The sequence below is a fragment of the Lissotriton vulgaris genome, chromosome 4_1 (assembly GCF_964263255.1).
Source record: "Lissotriton vulgaris chromosome 4_1, aLisVul1.2, whole genome shotgun sequence".
NCBI lineage: Eukaryota > Metazoa > Chordata > Amphibia > Caudata > Salamandridae > Lissotriton > Lissotriton vulgaris.
Window position 1 is genome coordinate 1248744439 of NC_141691.1, and position 23776 is coordinate 1248768214.

At 47.6% G+C, this 23776-nt stretch overlaps 1 protein-coding gene across 1 annotated transcript in view; it reads left to right on the forward strand.

Moving 5' to 3' along the window:
* RTTN (rotatin) overlaps positions 1 to 23776 on the forward strand; it is a 1129552-nt gene that overhangs the window by 315352 nt on the left and 790424 nt on the right. Inside the window, exons 19-20 of the mRNA XM_086965450.1 lie at positions 312 to 483; positions 22255 to 22354. Of these exons, the coding sequence (XP_086821576.1) occupies positions 312 to 483; positions 22255 to 22354 (272 nt within the window). The remainder of the gene's footprint in view (positions 1 to 311; positions 484 to 22254; positions 22355 to 23776) is intronic.

Below are 23776 nucleotides of genomic sequence, written 5' to 3' on the forward strand. Positions count from 1 at the left end.
AATCTCTGCTTACAGACTAGTTGAGACTGCAGACCCAGGCGTCTATTGGAATGCATGTTAGCAAGCTGGTGGGCTTAAACCAGGATGTATCAACAGTAATATGCATAGTAAAACATCAACAACATCTGTTAGGGTTTCCTCAAGAGCATTAAAAAAATATCTATTTCAAGTGCATAGGCACTGTGTGAAATGTCACCACGAGGTCCATTAGAATTGGTGACATCAGTTGTGAATAACACTGCAGAGTAAAAGCTATATATTTTCACTAATGAACATGTCATAACTTAATTAAACAATTTTATTTTTTCTAGTGTGCGTTCTCTGGCGCTGAAGCATTTAACCTTCCATTTAATGAGCGAAGAAGGATCCAGTTCGAAGAGACCCAAATTGCAGGGCGCCGTTCTGTCCAGTGCTGCACATTTATTTATTCTTGATAAACCTTTAGAATTAAAGTTGGACAATACTGGAACATCGTTTTTTAAGGTGAAGTAAATACTTGAGTGCTGGTGTATATGCACTATTTGTCCCTTTATGGAGAATGAACGAAATGATCCTTTAGAACTTTCGTAGACACATTGGGCTACATCAGATTCAGAAGTCTGAACTGTTTACAGGGTGTCATTTGTATCATTTCTCGGTAATGTTTATTTATTAAATGTGTGGGAGAGGGTATCACTCCCGATATGCAGAGTGTTGGGCCTAGGGAACCCCCAAGTCACATAGGGCTGCTTGGCATAAAGTGGGAAGGCCTAACTCCAAGGAACATGTGCTAAGTTTGCGTCCCACCCTTCAGTAACAAAACATCCAACCACTCAAAAATAAGGACACTACACCAATTTGGAAAAATACGAGCTGTTTTATAAAATCTTTCGGCTGTTCAGCAGTTCATATTACAAAAATATAGCTTCTCTCTAGTGTATCCAACTCTGGGGTACTAATTTCAGCAGTTTAGCCCCCTATCTCTCTACACAGACATCAATTCACAGTTTTAGTTGTACACGGGAAGAGGTTTCACTTCTAAATGCAGTAACTTTCAGTGATACCTTACTTTTGGACATCCAGGTTATTCACCTAAAGCAAATCACAGTTTTTCAAACCTTTATGCTAGTACAGAGATTCAATTGGAAGCATTAGACTTTTCAGGTAATGTAACAGGGCAAAACATCACTTTACTTTGACCAAGGTACTATCTATCTAGTCCATCTGACAGTTGGTGAATTACTGCTATCAATAGCTAGAATGCAAGATCTGCCTCATGGACAGTGCCAGTAACCTTTCCCCTCTGTTTCAGTTATAAAGAAGCACATAAGGCATTGCAATCAGCGTTAGTAAAAGGGTCTTTTACTAACACTGAAAGGGTAAAAGGGTCTTTTTCAATCCAATTAAGGCTTGTCTTGTTCCAGTCAGGAGACAGGAAGTCTGGTAAACCCTTAGTTGCCCAATTCGATCTTCTGTGACTCTGCTTCACTTCCACTCAGAGACCCTGCCGATATGTAGGAAATCCGTCCAGCTCTGGTTGCTCTACCAAAGCTAGACGCTTACTCATTCAGCAATCAGACCTCTCTGTACGCCCACTGGGACTCCGGCGCTCCTCCTCCTTTGCTCGTTCCCCTCACCCGGCCTGCCCGGCCGACGACCTACTCAGCTCCGCTCTTCACCCAAGCCGAGTGTTCCTCCAGCCCTCCTCTGGGCCTGCGCGGCGCACAGGACGCTTCCGCACCTCAGGAGCCGCCCAAGCCTAGACCAAGCCTGCGCGGCCTCGAGACAGCGCTCCTCCTTGATGGCACCGTCCCGCTCCACACTTGGCCTGCGCAGCGCTCAAGACGCTACTCTCAGCAGGGAAACGCGGCGCCTCACCCGCGCTGACAATCGCTAACCGCTCCTGGGCCTGCGCGGAGATCAGCGCTCCTTCGCTTATGCGCCCAGCCCGGCACCACCTCTGCAGACACTCGCCTCCGCTCCAGAGACTCCTCGGGCGGCGCAGGGCGTCTCAACTTGCTCCGGTCTTCTCCTCTGGGAAACCGGTAAGGCGGACTAGAGGGGGGTTTGCCCCAGTCAGCGGCTAGGATCTAGGAAGGCAGGGGCCAGAGGGTCTCAAGGGGGCCAACTGTAGTTACTGAGCCGACTCCCTCAGATGACAAAATCCAACAAGAGGGTTTGGTCAGGGGCTATGGGGGAAACGTCCTCAAGAAGAGGCTGTCTATCTCTCTGTTAAACTAACTACTTCTTGCGCGTCCACCTCCCCTCACCACTGCCTCACTCCTCAAGCTCTCTAGACTACACAAAATGGCTACCTTGCCCCTGTCCTTTTATAGACTGACCACACAGGGTCCAGTAGGGTCCAGAAGATTCTGGAAGGTCTCTATGCTACCCTATGGGGCTTCCTCAGAGGTTGGCAGTTATGGCAGTTAATGGCCACCATTTTAGGTACCCTCTAGTTTTTAGTCAGGAAAGACACCTAGGCCTCAAGAAAAAGGACCATGAGGGCAAAGAGCACCTAACCCCTAGGACAACACCGTAAAAATAATCCAGTGGACACAAAAAGTTAAAAAGGGTATGAGGGGCAAAAAGGGGACCAAAATAAATAATAAATAGGAGGGAATACCCAAAGGCAGACAGGTCTAACACGCGTCCCCCCCCCAGCTGAAAGTGGGGAGAGCTACCCAGCCCCTTGGGAGTCCTCATCACTAAGGCGGAAATACCTAGAGAGACCGTCTGCATTGGCGTGGTCCACTCCAGGACGATTTTCCACCCGGAAGTCCATTCCCTGTAGGGAGATGGACCATCTCAACAACTTGGGATTTTCCCCCTTCATTTGCATCAGCCAACGAAGGGGTCGGTGGTCAGTCTGAACAAGGAAGTGCGAGCCAAACAGGTATGGCCGCAACTTCTTCAGAGCCCACACCACCGCAAAAGCTTCCCTCTCAATTGCACTCCACTTCTGTTCCCGGGGAAGCAGCCTCCTGGATAGGAAGACTACAGGCTGATCCAGACCCTCTTCATTGAGTTGCGATAACACTGCCCCAATGCCATGTGCTGATGCGTCTGTCTGGACAATGAACTCCTTGGAGAAGTCTAGGGCCCTCAGGACCGGTGCTGCACACATTGCCTGCTTCAATTTCTAAAAGGCTTGCTGACAAGCCTCTGTCATGCCTACCCATCGAGGTTGTTTCATAGAGGTAAGCTCTGTGAGGGGCGCTACAATAGTGCCATACCCCTTCACAAAGCGACGGTAGTAACCTGTGAGGCCCAGGAAAGCTCGGACCTCCGTCTGGGTCTTGGGGGGTTCCCAGGCCATGATTGCCTCAATCTTTGCCTGGAGGGGCTGCACTGTCCCCCCTACCCACCAAGTGACCTAGGTACACAACCGACCCCTGCCCAATCTGACATTTGCTGGCCTTGATTGTCAAGCCAGCTTGTTTCAGGGCCTGGAGAACTGCTTGCAAATGTTGCAAATGGTCCTCCCAACTGCTGCTGAAGACAGCAATGTCATCCAGGTAAGCAGCGGAGAAACCCTCCATTCCGGAGAGGACCTGATTCACCAGCCGCTGAAAAGTGGCAGGGGCGTTCTTGAGCCCAAAGGGCATCACGCAGAACTGGAAGTGTCCCTCAGGTGTGGAGAAAGCTGACCTTTCTTTTGCTCCATCTGTAAGGGAGATCTGCCAGTACCCTGAAGTGAGGTCGAAGGTACTCAAGTATTGGGCAGCTCCCAGCCGGTCAATCAATTCATCCGCCCTAGGGATCGGATGAGCATCAGTTTTGGTAACCAAGTTCAGTCCCCGGTAATCCACACAGAACCTCAGTTCTGGAGTGGTGCCTGGTGGAGCTCCTTTTGGCACTAGAACCACCGGACTGGACCAGGGGCTACTGGAAGGTTCAATAACTCCTAGCTCCAGCATCTTGGTAACCTCACCGTGGATGCTGGCCTTCACCTTGTCTGACAGCCGGTAGGTCTTTGACTTCACTGGTGGGCTGTCTCCTGTGTCCACATCATGGGTACACAGGTGGGTCCTTCCCGGGACAAGGGAGAACAACGTAGAGTACTGCTCCAGTATCTGGCGGCAGTCCTCTCGCTGCTCAGGAGTTAGGGATGGGGAGAGAATCACTCCCTCCACCGACCCATCCTTTTCCTGAGACGAAAACAAGTCCGGGAGAGGTTCGCTTTCCGCTTCCTCTCCTCCATTAGTCACCATCATTAAGATGACCTCGGGCCTCTCATGGTGGGGTTTGAGGCGATTAGCATGTAGCACCCGTAGGGGCTGTCGAGGGGTCTTAAGGTCCACCAGGTATGTGGCCTTACCCTTCTTCTCTAACACCTCAAAGGGGCCTGTCCAGCGATCCTGGAGGGCACTTAGCTCTCCAGGCTCCATCACCCACACTTTCTGGCCAGGCTCCAACTCCACCGGGTGAGCGTTGTGGTCATACCACTCCTTCATTACTGCTTGGCTGGCCTCCAAGTTGTCAGAAGCTTGCTTCCACAACTTCGCCATTTGGCTCCTGAAGGCCAGCATGTAGCTCACCACATCCTGGGGGGGCTTCCTGGGAGACTTTTCCCATCCATCCTTCACCAGGCTGAGAGGTCCGCGTACAGGGTGCCCATACAGAAGCTCAAAGGGGCTGAAGCCCACTCCTTTCTGTGGCACTTCCCTGTAGGAGAATAACAAACAGGGTAGGAGGACGTCCCATTTCCTCCGCAGGCTCTCAGGCAGACTTCTGATCATGCCCTTCAAGGTCTTGTTGAACCTTTCTACCAGTCCATTTGACTGGGGGTGATAGGGAGTGGTGAACCGGTAGGTCACTCCACACTCCTTCCACATTGCCCGCAAATATGCTGACATGAAGTTGGTCCCCCTGTCGGACACAACTTCCTTGGGGAAACCCACTCGGGTGAAGATCCCCATCAAGGCCCTGGCCACTACAGGTGCAGTGACAGTCCTCAGAGGAATTGCCTCTGGGTACCGCGTGGCGTGATCCACCAGAACCAGGATAAACCTGTGACCAGCTGTAGTTGGTGGATCCAATGGCCCCACAATGTCGATGCCCACCCTTTCAAAGGGGGTGCTAACGACAGGTAGTGGTTCCAGGGGAGCTTTCAGCTTCACCCCTGTTTTCCCACTGGCTTGACAGGATACACATGTCCGACAGTAGGTGTCAGACGCCACTTTCATCTGAGGCCAGTAAAAGTGGGGGACAAGCCGAGCAAAGGTCTTGTCCTAACCTAAGTGTCCTGCCAAGGGTATTTCATGAGCCAATTCCAACAGAAAGGCTCGGTATCGTTGCGGGACTACCAAGGCCCTTGATGAACCAGGTACCTTGGGTTCACTGTAGAGGAGTCCATCCTCCCAGTAAATGTGGTAGTGTCCTGCAACGTTCCCTGCTGCCTGGGCTTCGGCCTGTCGCCTCAGTCCCTCAAGGGTAGGGCACTCCTTCTGGCCCTTACAGAACTCCTCCCTGGTAGGCCCTCCCTCCACATGCCACTCAGCAGGGATGGGTAGGTCCTCCAGGGAGACTACTTCCCCCTCCACGGACTCCTGGCTCACCACCGCAGGTGGCCGATCTGTCACATGGGGCGTGGAAGCCGAAGCAGGCTTCTCCTGTCTTCGGGTCTGTCCCTTTTTGGCATCCGGCTGGGCCATTGTTTCAGGCTCCAACCCGGGCGAACTCCCTCTCCGGGCAGTCGCAGACCTTGTGCTTACACAGGCCCAGTCAGGTGTACCCAGCATCTCTGAATGAGTCCGGTATTCCACCTCTCTCCAAGCATTGTGCTCCATGTCATTCCCATTAAGCAATCGACTGGCACGGCAAGGCTTACGGTAACTCGAAGTGAACCTGCAACCCCTTCCCACTCAAAGGGAAACTCGGCCACAGGGTAGTGGCCCATTCTGCCGTCAGCCATCGCGGCAGGGTGGAGTACATTGGGAATCACCTGCTCTGGAGACACCAGTTGACTCCTTACCATAGTCATACTGGCTCCTGTATCTCTCAGAGCCTCCCCTTTCTGGCCATTGATGGTGATCCATTGCCCATACTTGGTGGTATTTGGGGGCACCTGGATCTTAGGAACCATCTCCCGATCTCCCAGGGACACTAAGGTGACACCCGCCCACTCACCCCCCTTATCTAAGGGCAACTCCTCCCCGAGCGCTACACTAGCTACTCCAGACGCTACTCTCGGCAAGGAAACGCGGCGCTTCACACGCGCTGACAATCGCTCACCACTCCTGGGCCTGCGCGGAGATCAGCGCTCCTTCGCTCATGCGCCCAGCCCAGCACCACCTCTGCAGACACTCGCCTCCGCTCCAGAGACTCCTCGGGCGGCGCAGGGCGGCTCAACTTGCTCCGGTCTTCTCCTCTGGGAAACCGGTAAGGCGGACTAGAGGGGGGTTTGCCCCAGTCAGCGGCTAGGATCTAGGAAGGCAGGGGCCAGAGGGTCTCAAGGGGGCCAACTGTAGTTACTGAGCCGACTCCCTCAGATGACAAAATCCAACAAGAGGGTTTGGTCAGGGGCTATGGGGGAAAGGTCCTCAAGAAGAGGCTGTCTATCTCTCTGTTAAACTAACTACTTCTTGCGCGTCCACCTCCCCTCACCACTGCCTCACTCCTCAAGCTCTCTAGACTACACAAAATGGCTACCTTGCCCCTGTCCTTTTATAGACTGACCACACAGGGTCCAGTAGGGTCCAGAAGATTCTGGAAGGTCTCTATGCTACCCTATGGGGCTTCCTCAGAGGTTGGCAGTTATGGCAGTTAATGGCCACCATTTTAGGTACCCTCTAGTTTTTAGTCAGGAAAGACACCTAGGCCTCAAGAAAAAGGACCATGAGGGCAAAGAGCACCTAACCCCTAGGACAACACCGTAAAAATAATCCAGTGGACACAAAAAGTTAAAAAGGGTATGATCGGCAAAAAGGGGACCAAAATAAATAATAAATAGGAGGGACTACCCAAAGGCAGACAGTTCTAACACAGAGCCTCTACTGGGAGTAGATAAATAGCATGCCACTCTTTTCATTTGCGTAAATTGCTCATACTATGCACTTTTTGATGTGTAAAAGTTATACCCAAAAGTCCTTAAACGGGTTCAGAGCACAACTGATTATATTCATGCAGTGTCTGATAATCCCATTAAATAAGCTTGGTGATTATTTGCTCAATTTTCAGCTGTTGATCGATTAATTGTGGACTTTCTAGGGAACAAATGCGCCTATTTAGAGTTTGCCAAACAGGGGAGGTGAAAACATGGCGGACGTTTTATCTGTTATGTTTAGAATGCCATTTACTCTAATCGACTTGTAATATGTCTGGCGGCACCTCCGCCACTTTTTGTGACTGAGTACCCTGTCTGTGAAACTTTAGATGAAGCCTTAAATTTCGGGTTTTGTCTCTTTCTTAAGTTAGGGCATACAAGGATGTTTGAACACTTTTTTGGTTAACTATTCTTAAGCAAATTGTAAAGAACTATCATATAGCTACTTTTAATTTCGCCCCACAAAACTCGTGCAAATACATTTTCAAGAGCCATGATCCAGAGCACAATAGCACATTCTGCCAGGTGTGTTCACCTTGTATTCCTGGAAGTGAGACAATGTGTGCTATCCCTGATTCATGGAAAGGCTTTACGATCATTCCCAGCCACAAAAGTGGTGACAAGGCTTCGCCTGGCAATTATCGGTTAGTGGCACTAATCAACAACAAGGCCAAATATTTTGCGGGTACGTTGTTGCAAGAGCTTACAGCCTTGGCGGACATCAATTATATAATTCCATTAAATCAGACAGGCTTCCGCAAGAAAACAGGCACAACAACGAACATCTTGACATTATCTCTGCTTATAGATGCAGCAGTCTCAAAGAAAATGCAGCTGCACCATTGTGTTATCGATTTTAGTGCTGCCTTCGATAATGTGGATAGATCTGGACTGTGGGCAAAGCTAGTCAGCTGGGGTATCCCAAATGCCCTTTTAAAAATGCCAATGCTCCTACATATAGACACCTGGGTACAGGTGAAACTAGGTCCAGGGACGCATCTGAGAAGAAAAGTAAAAACAACGAAGGGCCTTAAACAGGGCTGCATGTTGGCACCTATGTTATATAATTTATTCATGGCAGATCTACCACAGTTACTCAACACCAGCAATACTCAAACGCCCAGGATGGGGGGCCACTACTCTGTCAAATCTCCTTTACGCTGACAACGTAATCTTGCTCCGCCACATCCAGGGCTGGGCGGGGCCACATGGGAGAGGCGGAGATCAGAGGCCTCTGGTCTCCGGCAGAGTCCCGGCTCCACATCAACCTTCTGTAGCTGCAGGCGATCCGGCTTGCACTGAAGGCATTCCTCCCCTCTGTCCGGGGGAGTGTAGTGCAGGTGTTCACCACAACACCAACGCCATGTGGTACTGCAAAAAACAGGGCGGGGTGTGGTTGTGGACCCTATGCCAGGAGGCTCTACGCCTCTGGCAGTGGCTGGAACATCAGGGCATGACCTTGGTGGTTCAACACCTGGCAGGTTCTCTGAACGCCAGGGCGTACGAACTCAGCTGTCGGTGCATGATGGATCACGAATGGCGTCTGAACTCGGACGTGGCGCAAGGCCTCTTTCAGTAGTGGGGAGAGCCTTGGTTAGAACTATTCGCCACAGAAGAGAACGCGCAATGTCATCAGTTGCATTGGAATTTCCAAGGCGGCACTCGCTCGGAGACGCTTTTCGTCGCGAGTGGAGCTGCGGTCTGTTGTACGCCTTTCCACCTATAACACTTCTGCCCAGAGTGCTGAAGAAGATCAGGCACGACCGGGCCCAAGTCATCCTTGTGGCTCCGGACTGGGCACGAAGATACTGGTATCCCGAGCTACTCAGCATGTCAGTCGATCCTCCGATTCGTCTGTCTCTTCAGGAGTACCTTCTGTCGCAGCAGCAGGGGACGGTCCTCCACCTGAACCTGTCCAGTCTCCACTTACATGCGTGGAGATTGAGCGGCGGCAGTTGAGGCCATTTGACTTGCCTCCTGAAGTCTGTAATGTGATTCTGGCAGCCAGGCGTCCCTCCACAAAATCGGTATACGCCTGCAGGTGGAACAAATTTGTGGCATGGTGCACAGCAAAGGCTGTTGATCCCCTTTCTGCCCCTCTTTCAGAGATTCTCCTCTTTCTTCTTTCTCTTGCCCAGCAGGGCTCTGTTCTGGGCACCCTAAAGGGCTACCTCTCTGCCATTTCCGCCTTCTTAAGGCTCCCTGATCAGCCCTCTTTGTTCAAGTCCCCAGTTGTAAATAGGTGTTTGAAGGGCATCCCTCATATGTTCCCTCCTGTTCCTTTCGTGATGCTTCAGTGGGACTTGAACCTTGTTCTGACTTATCTGATGTGCGCTCCCTTCGAGCCACTTCATAACTGTCCTCTTTGTCTTCTTACTCCTAAGACTGCATTCATGGTTGCCATCACCTCTGCCAGGAGAGTGAGTGAGCTCCTGGCTCTTTCTTCTCAACCTCCTTTCCTTTCTGTCCATCCGGACAAAGTTGTGTTGCGGACGCGACCCTCTTTCCAGCCCAAGGTAGTCACAGCCTTCCACATCGGGAAGTTCATCACCTTGTCCACCTTCTTTCCGCCTCCCTCGAAAAAGGAAGAGAGGCTCCACCGTCTGGACCCAAAATGTGCGCTCTCATATTATCTGGATCGCACACGCCAGTTCCGGGTGGGTGACCAACTGTTTGTTGGTTACGTGGGCGCTAAGAAGGGACGGGCGGTGCACAAACAGACCATTCCTTGATGGGTCGTCTTGTGCATCAAGGCTTGTTACTCTCTTGCTAAAAAGGAGCCTCCTGTGGGGCTACATGCCCATTCCACTCGGGCCACGGCGGCTACTTCTGCCCTGGGTCGGGGAGTCCCCTTGCAGGACATCTGTCAGGCAGCTACGTGGGCCTCGCTGCACACTTTCGCAAGACACTACTGCCTGGACAGCCAAGTCCGGACAGATGGCTTTTTCGGCCGTTCCGTTCTCCAGGACTTTCTGGTGTGATCATTGGTTCGCAGACCCACCACCGGGGTTGGTATTGCTGGGGTATCTATTCTAAGGTAAGGAATCTAATACTAACCTGTTTCTTTCAGATGCACTAGTTACTTACCTTAGGTAAAGATATATCTGTAAGAAACAGTAGTTAGTATTAGATTCCTTACCGCCCCACCCATCCTCCCCGATCTACGAACCGATATCTAGGGTTAAGGTCATCACCTTTCAGGGCTCTAGTTTTCATGGCTCCAGTGACGGTTTTTGTCATGGCTCTGCGTTTCTGGCGCGGTAAAGCTGAGTATAAGAACTGACGTCAGCACATGAGGGCGGCGTCTAAGTACTCCGACGTCATCCCGGCACCAGCCACGCCGGCGAGGGACGCAGAGCCGCAGACGACGCCTACCAACGCGCAGGGGTACTGCTACGCAAAATTTTCCAGATCCAGTCTGACGCCTGGGGATATTCTAAGGTAAGGAATCTAATACTAACTGCTGTTTCTTACAGATATATCGTTATCAAAGGTAAGTAACTTGTGCAATAAGGTCGAGCTGGGACGCCTTCATATAATTTCTTGGTTTGGTCTTTTAATGATGCCCTTTTTTGGCTAATAGCATTGCCCAGACAGAGCAATGAAGACCGGGCAGAAGGCACAACTTATATTGACAGCTATCTGTATGAGGAACAAAGCACTTTTAATCTGATAATAATTTAACTATTTCTAAGCTTTTAATGATTTATGAATTTTGCAAATCTGTACATAATAGCTTATCATGATTGTATTGTTTTACTGGAAATTTGTACTGCAATGGTGTTAAGTAACTATGCAAATGTATTAAATTCGATTCAAGTTCAACATTCTACCAGGAGTGTGTCATGAATAATGAGTGGTGGTTTAAAAATTTCATATGGGCGATTCAGTCATGACCTGAGTATCATCTGTACTTGTCAACTGTGCTTAGTGCATTTATATTTTTATCATAATCTCAAACATAAGCAAGAAATTATCAGATTAGAGGCCTGTGGCGCGGTGGAGAAGCAGACCAGGGTAGGCAGGGTTCTGATTAAGGATTTTAATGTCAGTAGGGTACAACAAACAAGACTTTTGTACGTTAAAGTCTTTAGTCCAAAGTAAAAGTCAAAAGGCAAAAGACAGGGTAGCCCGGGTCTCTGGGCAAGGAATTCTGGATGTTGTAGTGTGGTTTAGCCTCTCCTCTTGAACTCTCTGATGAAAGGTGGGAGTTCACCTGGATCTTAAGCTTAAGCCGTGACCCGTCGGTACCATAAGGGAAGAAAGAAAGAAAGAAAGAAAAAAACTGTAAGGGGCTTGTTAGTTTATCGCAACACTGGCGCAGGGAGTCAGGGGAAGTGTAGGGATTTGCCACCAATACCGTCACCAGTGTTACGTGCCATGCAGTGCGCGTTACTACTACGCCTTGGACGAGCTAGAGACTTGATCTCCCCTTTTAACTCCCCCTTTAGAGCCCTCTAACGCGCATCCCCACACAGAGGAAAACCGTCCCCTTACCTTGTGGAACCACGTCCCTCCAGGGCCGTGGCTCGAGTCTGCGCGTTGCCAGGTAGGTCTGGCTGCCCGTCTGTTTCTTCGGCTGGGTCCGACCCGCTCCGGTTCTTCTCCTCAGCTGCAGAGTCTTGTAGGTTTCCTGCTTTCACCCACGGGCTCACCAGGTAGGTCCTTGCAAGCGTCTTCTCCTGGCGTTCTTCGTCCGTTGGTCCCAGAGAACGCCTGCTTCCTCCGGCGGCCTCCGATTTGAAGATCTCCTCCCCACGTGACCCGATCAACTGACCTGGGAAGTCGGTCACCTTAAAGGACCAGCACTCCTCGGGCCAGCTCTGCAAATACATGAGAGGAGACGGGGAAAGATAATGGGGAAAATGTTCCATTTCAGGGGTTCCGGACTGCTCTTCCCACCCCTCCCCCAGTTTGTTCACGATCGGCGAACAATGGAAAACGTGAAATGAAGTCAGTATTCGCATTCTCCGTACCTTTCCGATGGATTACTTCAAACGAGTATGGCTGTAAGGATAGGAACCACCGGAGAACGCGCGGATTATTCCCCTTATTGCGACTCATCCATAGCAATGGGGCATGGTCCGTAAAGAGGAGGAAGTGGGCACCATCTAGATAGTACGGGAGTTTCCCAACTGCCCATTTAATGGCGAGGCACTCCTTCTCGATTATAGGGTATTTCTGCTCCCGAGGAAACAGTTTTCGACTGATGAAAAGGACAGGATGTTCAATGCCTTCAGGTGAAGCTTGGGACAACACGGCACCCAGACCATGTTCGGATGCGTCTGTATGTAGTAAGAAGGGTTTTGTGAAATTGGGAGAGCGAAGAACAGGAACAGTTGTTATGGCCGTTTTTTCAATCTTGGAAAGCCTTCCTAGCAGCAGGTGTGGGTTGCTGGGGGTCCCTGCTCTTGACATTCTTTTGGAGTAAATCAGTCAAGGGTGTCGCTAGTTCAGAGTATTGAGGTATGAACCGCTTATAATACCCAAGGAGCCCCAGGAACGCCCGAACTTCCTTTTTTGTGGACGGAAAAGGGGCTTCCACTATAGCATTCACCTTCTCTGACTGAGGCTCTATGACTCCATTACCCAAAAAATAACCCAGGTATTTTACCTTTCTAAACCCAACTTTTGATTTCTTTGCATTAATATGCAAACCTGCGTCTTGAAGGGCGGTGATTACTTGGGTACAATGCTGCAGATGGGTATCCCACTCAGGGCTGACTATAACTATGTCATCCAGGTAAGCCGATGAATAATCCTGGTGGCTTTGCAACACCTGGTTCATTAGTCGTTGGAAAGTGGCAGGGGCCCCATGTAGCCCAAAGGGAAGGACCGTGAACTCATAGAGGCCGCTGGGGGTAGCGAAGGCAGTCTTTTCTTGGTCCTCCGGTTTGAGTGGTACCTGCCAATATCCTTTTGTAAGGTCAAGAGTTGTGATGATCTGGGCCTCTCCTAGTTTCTCTATAAGTTCATCCACCCTAGGGATGGTGTATGAGTCACACTTAGAGATGGCATTCACAGCGCGAAAATCTATGCAGAAGCGGACAGATCCGTCCGGTTTTGGGACCAATACTATAGGGGAAGCCCAGTTACTTTTTGATGGTTTGATGACGCCTAGATCCAGCATGCTTTCTACTTCCTTTTCTATAGCCTGTCTCCTTGCAGCTGGTATCCTATATGGCTTTTGTTTCACTAATTTCCCTGGCTGAGTGTATATAGCATGTTCTGCTAGAAAAGTTCTCCCTGGCAGATCAGAAAAGACAGGCTCAAAAGGGGTTAGAGTTTTCTGAAGGGTGTCCTCCTTTTCCTTGGTTAATTCTGGATTAATGACCAATTGTTTTACTGTAGACGTGGTAGATGAGAGGTCCTCGTCGTGTTGTACGTCTTGGTGGGGGGGGGGGCTATCCACTTCTTTAGTAGATTTATATGGTATAGTTGACATTTTCTGGGATTAACCTGTACCTTGTAAGACGTTAACCCAACCTTTTCTGTTACCTTATAGGGCCCTTGCCACCCTGATTTGGTTTTTCCTATGGCAGTAGGTAAAAGGACAAAAACCCAGTCACCAACAGATAACTGTCTCCACTTCTTTTCTCTATTGTATATTATTTGTTGTTTTGTTTGTGCTTTCTCTAAGTTTGAATCAGCAAACTCCCGTAGTTTATTCAGTTTGGAGCGCAGGGCTCTGGTATAGTCAAGAAAGGACTTCGTTTCTTCCTCCTTTTCTTGCTCCCACCCTTCTTTAGTAATCTCTAAGAGACTTCTTGGTTCCGTTCCATACAGTAGTTGGAATGGGGAACAACCTAAGCTTGACTGCACCTGACTCCTTACCACGTATAAGTCCAATGGAAGCAACATGTCCCACTCTTTCCCCTCTACGGTTAAGAGTTTCTTAAGGGTTAGTTTAAGAGTGGCATTTTAGGGTTCACATAGACCATCCGTTTGGGGATGGTAGACTGAAGTCTTAATGTGGGAAATGTCTAGTGTCTTACATATTTGATTCATTAGCTTTGAAACAAAAGGGGTCCCCTGATCAGTGAGTATTTCCCTAGGGACCCCAACCCGGGAAAATAGTTCCATCCGCTTTTCTGAAATATTCTGTGTTGTAGGGGTTCTCAAAGGAAAGGCTTCTGGATATCTCGTAGCGTAGTCCACTACTACCAATGCATACATGTGACCCTTTTTGGTGCGTGAAAGGGGCCCAATAAGGTCCATACCAACCCTTTCAAAGGGGTTACCTACAACCGGGAGAGGCTGCAAGGGAACCGCCGGGGTTTATATGGATTTTTTTTCTGGCAGACCTCACAATCCTGACAGAACTTGGTGACGTGGGAAAATATTCCATGCCAATAGAAGTGTTGTAACAACATTTGGATTGTCTTTTGTGCCCCTCTGTGTCCAGCCAACAGGTGTGAATGAGCAAAGAAAAGGACCTGCTCCCTAAATGCCTGAGGTATCACCAACTGAGGGTTGTCTCCCTGCTTCCCTATCCTATACAACAATTCATTCTCTATTTGAAAGGACGGGTAAGTACTAGAGTAAGATTGAGATGCCTGCTCTGCCTGTTCCCAAGCTGGGCGTAGGGTTGGGTCATTTTTTTGTGCATACCTGAAACTGGTATCCAGGAGCCATGGGGCTTGAGTGAGGAGGGTTGAACGGGGTGATGGGGACGAAGGGCGTTTGTGTAGTTTTTCCTTTAACAGAAACAAAAAGGACGGGTTGTCCTGCACCTATTATCGTCTGCTCTGGTAGGGTAGGGACAACTCCAAGCCTAACGTTTAAGGTCTGCCCTGTAGGAAGTGTTACTGGAATCTCTATCAAAGGGTAGGCCCTCACATCCCCATGGACACATCTTATGTGTACCGTCCCCTTGATTACCCCTTCTTAAGCTGTCACCAAGGACTGCAGAATTACGATTGCTTACATCCGGAGTCCAGTAAAGCCTTCACTGTTGTCCCCTCCACCCGTACACTTACATGAAAGCTAGGACCCATTTCTGCCGAGTATAGAATGGAACGAGGTATGCATCCAATGTCCATGGGCTCTTCCTGCGGTTTCTTCCTGGGACAATTCCTAGCGATATGGCCCCACTCGCCGCATTCAAAACATTGTGGGTTACGAAGAGGAGGAGGTTCTAACTTGAATGGTCTAGTTTTCTCTCCTTCTAGGGCCGGTTTGACTGGTTTCTTTTCCTGTTTACCCACACCACCCACGGGTTTTGAGGTCTTGTCATTGTCCCAAGGTAACTCCCTAGGTTGAGCTCTGTAAAAGGTTGTACCATCTCTACGGCTTGTTCCGGGCTAAGCTGCTGATGTTGTTTTGGCCACCTTTGAATAGGATACGGTAGGGCCTCAAGATATTGTTCCAAGTAAATCATGGCCATGATTTCATCTTTGGAGTGTATCTGGGGTTTTAGCCACTTGTCAGCAGCGGCCTTTAACTTGAAGTACAAGGTTTTTGGATTGTCTGACGTTGTGCCTCTTTCTTTTCGAAATTTTACTCTATAGGCCTCAGCGTCCATACCCATGTGGTCTAGGATAAGTTCTTTAATTTCCTTGTATGGGGTGTTGCCATTGGGGTTGGCTACTTGGTAAGCAGCTTGGGCTTCTCCGGTCAGGAGAGGGGCAAGGAAAAAAGGCCACTTGGCTTCTGGCCATCCAGAGACCCTTGCTTTCCTCTCAAAATTAAGAAGAAAGGCATCGGGATCCTCTCCAGTGGCGTACTTTTGGAGGGAGACATTATGACCGGCACCCGCACAAATTTGCAATTGGGTGGTGAGATCCCTACGATCATCAGCCACTTTCAACATCTGATCGGCGTGATTTGCTAGGCCATCTTTTATAAGTTCCCGGTCTGCATTGGCAGAGGACATTTGTTTTTCCACTGCCCATTCCAGCTTTTCCTGGCCGCGGATTAACTGCTGAATAAGGTTTTCCATCTTGGAGGTGACCTATATCCCACATCTGACACCACGTGTGGCGCGGTGGAGAAGCATACCAGGGTAGGCTGGTTTCTGATTAAGGATTTTAATGTCAGTAGGGTACAACAAACAAGAATTTTGTTTGTTATAGTCTTTAGTCCAAAGTAAAAGTCAAAAGGCAAAAGGCAAGGTAACCCGGGTCTCTGGGCAAGGAATTCTGGATGTTGTAGCGTGGTTTAGCCTCTCATCTTGAACTCTCTGATGGAAGGTGGGAGTTCAGCTGGATCTTAAGCTTGGCAGCTGTGACCCGTCGGTACCATAAGGGAAGAAAGAAAGAAAGAAAAACCCAGTAAGGGGCTTGTTTGGTTATCGCAGCAGTGGCGCAGGGAGTCAGGGGAAGTGTAGGGATTTGCCACCAATACCGTCACCAGTGTTACGTGCCATGCAGTGCGCGTTACTACTATGCCGAGGACAAGCTAGAGACTTGATCTCCCCTTTTTACTCCCCCTTTAGAGCCCTCTAATGCCGTCCCCACACCGAGGAAAACCGTCCCCGTACCTTGTGGAGCCACGTCCCTCCAGGGCCGTGGCTCGAGTCTGCATGTTGCCAGGTAGGGTCTGGCTGCCCGTCTGTTTCTAAGGCTGGGTCCGAACTGCTCCGGTTCTTCTCCTCGGTTGCAGAGTCTTGTAGGTTTCCTGCTTTCACCCACGGGCTCACCAGGTAGGTCCTTGCAAGTGTCTTCTCCTGGCGTTCTTCGTCCATTGGTCCCAGAGAACGCCTGCTTCCTCCGGCGGCCTCCGATTTGAAGATCTCCTCCCCACATGACCCGATCGACTGACCTGGGAAGTCCGTCGCCTTAAAGGACCAGCACTCCCCGGGCCAGCTCTGCAAATACATGAGAGGAGACCGTGAAAGATAATGGGGAAAATGTTCCATTGCAGGGGTTCCGGACTGCTCTTCCTCACAAGGCCCTATTCTGTAGCACACAAGAATTGTTTTTCAGGTACATAGTCGCATCAACACGATTCCTATTTTTCTGTTAGCCGTAGATTGGGGGCCTCTGTATGCACTGGCCAATAGCATTCTCCCTTTTTTTAAATGTGTTGAATAGTGCTTGTTTCACAGTTGATAGCTGAAAAATAAATTTCAAAATGAAGCGGTCTCTCTGAATGTTTAGTAGGTCACCTTAAATAATAAGTCTTTCTTTAAGCGCTTTGGCTTTACTTCCTATATAGGCACCTCCGCACCAGCCCACAGGCTGTGTTTTTTTCCCTCTCATTTCAGAGGCACAGACCAGCTTTCCTTTCAGATTTTGATAGCAGGTTTACTTTTATTATTTTATAATGGCTTCTAAACACAAATGCCACCCTCTGAAGCATGTTAACCAGGAGCATTTAGCTCTGTGGAAGAGGTTTCCCGACATCTGGCCCAGACAAAGTCTGCATTATTTAGGCAGCTTCAATCCTCTGACTTTGTTTCTTTCTGTGATCTCCACATGCTTGTCAATCTAAATCAACATGTTTTTGGTGTTTAAAGACTGTCAGTTGAACCCTTTAAAGTACCTTCAAGGAGGCACCTTCCTCGGAACGTTCCAAATAAGTGTGTTAATTAAAAAGAAGATTGAAGTAAGTTAAGGTAGGCAGACAGCCCACTCTGTAGCCTGTATCTGTGCCATCCATTTGCCAGCAAGGTTCCATAGGACCTTTCATACCTGTTGACGATGAGGGATCAGGTATTGGATTGGTATGTACTCTGATACAGTAACTTGAATATTATCAAATTGATACTGGGAGGAATATTGTCATAAAGACAAGTTTAAGTTTCGTTCAACTTGTGGTCAGAGGTAAAAAGCAGGGTAGACCTTCTGTCATTGGTCTGTGGCGTAGAGTTATGATTAGCATCCCATATGTGATTATCCAGAATGCAGATCTTCAGGAGCATAGTAGCCGTGGGTACTTATTGTGTAGTTATCATACTCCACCTGTGTTTCGCGGTCATTGTGTGATTATGTTGAATGGGGCCTCTGTGATTTGGATGGAATGAGTCTATCTTTCCTCTTGGTATGGTGTGCCGGTCAATACAACTGTCCATAGCACTCTATCATACTTGTATAGAAAGAAGGAATAGTCTGTTTTTTATCCCAGTGTCAGGGGTTTATGTTATTATCTTGGAAAAGGGTATGTTTTCACCTCTTTTCTGAAATATAAATGCTTCTGGATGCTTTGAATCATGGCAGGCAAAGAGTTCCAGACCATGGCAACTTGTACTGAGAAAGTGGAGCCTCCTCTTGATTTCCTATTGTAAGGAAATATGATGTTCTGTTGTACTAGCCTGGAGTGCAGTGTCCTGTTTTGTTCATATTTAAATTGAATTTGTAGGGTGTATAGGTCCTTTTTCTTGGCAGGCTGTGTGGGACTTGCAAAAAGCTATGAATGTCGAACATTTAACTATAGGTAGCTAGTGAAGTGTTTGCAAGACTATGCTCTCTGGGCAGATGGCAGAGCAGTCTTGAGGCAACATTTTGGATACATTAACATTTGCTAATTGTGAAGCAATGGTGCCAAGTTGTAGGCTGTTGGCATAGTCCAGCTTGAGATTGAGGGTAATATATTGTAGTTTTTGTTGGTGTCCAAGTTAAGGGAAGATGCTTTGCAGTGTTTTCATTGTATAAGAGGTCCTATTTGTTACCTCATTAGCATGTGCTATCTGTAAAAGATCAGAGTCCATGGTTACTTCTGTGGTTGTCACTTGTCACTTGAAGTAGCTGGTGGGGTATCAAATTCCTTGAGTCAGATATTTGTAGGCTGGTTCTTTGTTTCTGTCTTTGTGATGTTGAGCTTTAGGCAGTGAATTATCACTTGTGCATCTAAGTCATAAAAGGAAATCCATTTTTAGAATGAGTTGTATATCACCTGCATAGTTGTAACATGTAAGATTGAATGATCTGATCAGGTTCAGTAAAAGAGTTGGAGAGGAGAGTTGATAGACTCCTGAGGGATGCCACAGTGTTGAGCATGAGGGACACATATAACATTTTTCTACTCAGTTTGATATGCATAGATATCACACTGGGACATTTCCTAGAGAAAGGGTAAGTAAATCAGTTTAGGTACAGTTGTAGTTTTTCAGGTTTTCATACAAATCCACTCTACACTAAGAATTGTTTTCAAGGAAAAACAGTCCATGTATTCCTATGGAGAGAAAAGAGGTTGTCAGTTAATAGGTAAGTACTTTGTTCTGGGAGTTGGTATTTTGGGGTTAGAACCAGGGTTCCCCCTGGGTCAAGGATGCTCCATTGAAACACCCTCAGCATCATTAGGGCGGCCGGGTGCTGAAGTCCAATGTTATCCAATGGGGGAATAGGGGCCTTTGGCTGGTCTCAGCTCATGAGCAGGCCACATGGTTGTGGGAGCAAAGCGGCGGCACAGAGGCAGCTGGGTGCAGGGTGCTGTTTTGGCGTTGGGTGCCCTGTTGATTTCAAGGGGGATTCTCCGGTTTCAACAAAGACTGCAGGCTCGGGGAAGAAGATCATCTGAAAGTGACCACCGCTTGGAGAGGTACGTTGGGATGCCTGAGGATGCTGGCACACCGTCGGTTGAGCCATCCAAGGCTGTAGGACTTCGGGTGCAGGGGTGTCTTTAGGCATCAGGTTTTTTACCAGCTCTGGTCGCGGTCGAGGAGGGAGCCTCCATAAAGAGGCTGCAGGTTTCGAATGGAGGTTCGGTTGAGCCATCCAAGGCCTTGGACATCGGGTGCAGGCGTGTCTTTAGGCATCAGATTTTCTTACCAGCTCCGGTTGCGGTCAGGGGGGATCCTCCAGAAAGAGGCTGCAGGTTTCGCTTGGAGATTCGAGGCAGGTCAGAGATCACCAAATCTCAGGTCAGGAGCGCCAGGAATACCTCCTCTGGGGGGGTTGGGCAACTCTAACTTGGGCCGGGGGCGTCGGGTGCAGAGTGGTGCAGACTCCCGGATTTGTCCAGAGCCAGAGTCTGTGGGTGAACAAATCCGGTGTTCACGGAAGACAAAGTCTTTGTTGTGGAAGGCAGGGCAGGTCCTTTGGATTCTTGAGGCTGCTGGCTACCCGACACACCAGGCTTTTGCTGGAGCAGGTTCGAGGTGGGGACAGGCGAGTAGGGCTGGGGCCAAGTCAGTGGACGTCCTCCACTTCTTAGTTTCAACAGGGCTCTTCGTCCTTCTCTTCTTCTTAGTAGGTTCTTGTCTGAGGAGGCAAGTTTTAGGGGTGCCCCTAAATACTAGATTTAGGGACTTTACAGGTAGGTAAAGGTTGGGACAAATGGGTCCCTTCCTTGGGGTGGGTACACCCCCTATTATGCCACCCTCCAGTGGGAGGGGGCATATAACTCACTCTGGTTGGCTGCATCCCCCATCTGCAAGATGGCAGGGACTGAGAGTTGTGCTTTACCTCGCCTCCCCCACCTGAGTTATCTTTGGATAGTTAGCTGTAACAGGGTGCATTGACCGAACTTAAATTGTAGCAATAAAGGTGTTTGAACGTATTTATTTTTCTGCTATTTCATATACTATTTCTTTGTTATTGTAATAGGCACCATTTCCTACTTGAAGTGAAGAACCATGACTTATGTATACCAAAGAATCAGCAGTTCCTCTGTAGGCATTGTGGGAACCTTTTATCCTCTGAAAACACATTTTTATTTTGCTCATAATTTATATTATTTTTACAAACCTGCACAAAAATGGATTTGACTTTTGTTTGAGACTTGAAAAACTCTCTCGGATTGATAATGGGGTCACTAATTAGAGACGGGTCCCTAAACATTATGCACACAAAATCCTCCTGGTATTTTTTTGGGTCAAGGATAGCCAAACACAAGTGAACAGAAGGTGATGAAATGTAGCATGCACACAGAAGCAAATTACCTATGAGTGCTTTTGTGAATTAGGTGTAAATGTATTCATTGGTTTAACTTTATATTTTAGTCTTAGCGTCTTTATTCAGGTTTTATTTCATACATATAGGGCTCTATAGGAGAACTGATGCAAAATTAGAATATCAGCGGTCCCTCTTCAGGCACAGATTCCCTCTCTCCTCTCCCACTCCCAGATTCTCATTGCAGTAAAATATATCTGCCTGTGAACTCAACAGCATTAATAGTGCCAGTAGCTCGTTAATTGTAATTCTAACCGTGTCTGAGATATGAGACTCGTCTTTATCCTGAAAGCATTATGTGATTGGAAGATTGTGAAGTGGTCCTAGATCTTTCTGTTATATTCAACAAGAAGTCTATGACCCTTCAGTCCAGATGGATATGTGAAGGGCTGTGTTAGTCTGCACATTTAAGTTATGCAGGCAGTGCCACCGAAAACCTACCCTGTTTAGTAAATTGTAGGCTAGTTTATCATTGGTCTATCCCACATCCTTCCATGCCAATCAATCATCAATCATAGCATTTGTAAAGCGCAATGTAAAGAAGTGAGAGGATATGTTTCTAGACAGCTGCTACACAAAGATTCATTGTTATCATCCATCCTCAGAGAATCATATGTTCTGTCTAATGCTGGAGATACTTGTCTGGGATGACAAGGACGCAACAAAATGGGCTTGATGGCATCAAGCACCTTTTTCCAACAGATGATTATTCTGGAACAGGTCCGCAGTGCATCCTCTAGGTTGCCACATCCTCTCCAGCAGTTAGGGTCGAATTGTGGGTATATGCAATGAAGTTTAGAGAGTGTGGTAGCAGTAAAGCTACCTTACTGGTCCTATTATTTCTGGAGATGCTATGGTATCTATCTTCAGGTGAGACTGTTCTCTATCTTAATTATGTCTCCCTAACTTAGCTTCAAATGTATTCATGGATATTGGCCTGCTGTTGAGCTGTAATGTTTGAGTACAGGTATCATAATCTGGGGATAGATGCAAGTAGTCTGACAACATTAGCGGCCCTTATGAAACCTTGCAAAGCTGAATAGCTTTTGGGTACTGGAGACTTATTCAGCCATGTTCTGAGTTTGCAAACTTGTGCAAAAAGTTCGAACCCTTTCCTTCAACACCTGGTAAATTTGCTACATTTCAAAAGAGTGGTGGCGAGAGAAAGAAGGGGACTTGGTACACAACTACCACAGGTGGGGTCAGACATGCTTGCCTATTGTTGAGTTTGTTCCTAATTATTTTCTCTTTTTATATAAGTAATACATTCGTTGAATAGCATTTTGACATTGTCTGCAGAAAAGTTAGTGTGTGTGTAAGAAAAAATGTAAATGTATGGTATTCTGTCAGCCAAAAAGATACATGCTAACTTCTTTGTTGTGAATTCGTCCACAGGCTGAGACTGTCAAAAAAGTGTATGAAATCCTGATCTCAGAAACTGTTGACCTAGCTTTAAGAAAATCTGCAGCGGAACAGCTAGCCGTAATTATGCAAGGTAATTGAGCTATAGTCTAGTTATGAAGAATAATTTCATAGCTGCTATCCTGAATAAATATGTTATTCAACTGTGCTCCAAATTAGAACAGTGCTTCTTGCCAAAAAAGATTTAGCACGAAGCAATTTTCTGATTCGGAGCACATGCAGTGGCGTCTAAAGCAATTTTATACTTTATCAAAGGTTTAACTGTACACTTTATTTCAATGTTGTAGTGGAAGTCATTTATAACAGATCTTATTCAACTGGAGTCATATGGATGCCACCCAATAAGTATAGTCACAATTTTGAGTTCAACATGATTATTGTTGAGCTAAGTTATACATGCGGTTACTAGGTGTCAAAGCAACATTTCATCAACTTTGTGCCAGGAAAAGTTTAATTTCAACTATCCAAGTAGAAGTTAATGTGATGGCAGAGCGAGCTCCAGCCGCATAATTCAATGCTGCTTGTTTGGTGATGTGTGGATATCACTTGTGTTCGAGGGCCCGCAGTATTACAAGTAAGCGTTTTTTTTATTTGTGAGTCTTATTTCCGGCTCAGAAGGTGGTAATGGCCCCATTTTCAAAGTAGTTTACCTCTGAATTGTCCTATGACAATACCCATGTGCTTCAGAGGGCTAACCATGTTTGCTTCTCTCAGGGTTGCGGAGTCCAGGCTTAGTAAAGGAGACGATGGAAAGTGAGAAACTCAGAATACATTACGACTGACTGAAACAGTTGGTTATGTCAATGTCCGATCAGATCCTTATTTGTACTCAAGTATACTAATCTACACATAAAGCTGTAATTGGTATTAAAATCCTGAAATATCAAGCACCTTCAGTGCCTGAAATCCAACCTCAAATACATTTATAGAACCTACATAGTAAATTCTGGAAACCAGTTGTCATTGAAACCCATGTAGTCAGTGTGAGAGGAATGGGGAATCTTCAGATCTGCTCCGAAGTGTTCAATCACTGACATATACTTCATGAGGTCTATATATTCTTTTTAGAGGAACCAAATAAACATTTCAAACTAAATTAGAAGAACTATTGAATATGTTGTAGTTATATAGTTTAATTCTAAATTTTTGTTTGCAGTCTGGAATTTAAATTTTGAAACTTCAGTAAAACTCACAAGTCCAACCCAATGGAATAGACATCCAAAGAATGAAGTGTCAGCCCTTTCTTTGGCAAAGGTGATCTGTGTCTTTGGTAGCTCCTAGTGATGACCTTGGAGGGTGACCAAGTCGCTGGTCGACTGCCAGGTATTGGGGCACAATTGTTGGGGTCCAAACTCTAATAGCCACATTAAGGGTAGTCGGGCACCCTGTGGTAAGGGTGCCGGACTACCCTTAATGTCCCCTACAGTAATAGTCTCTTTGAGGGACCTGTATCTCAACACCCACTGATTGTGGTCAATTTATTTCAGTGTTGGAG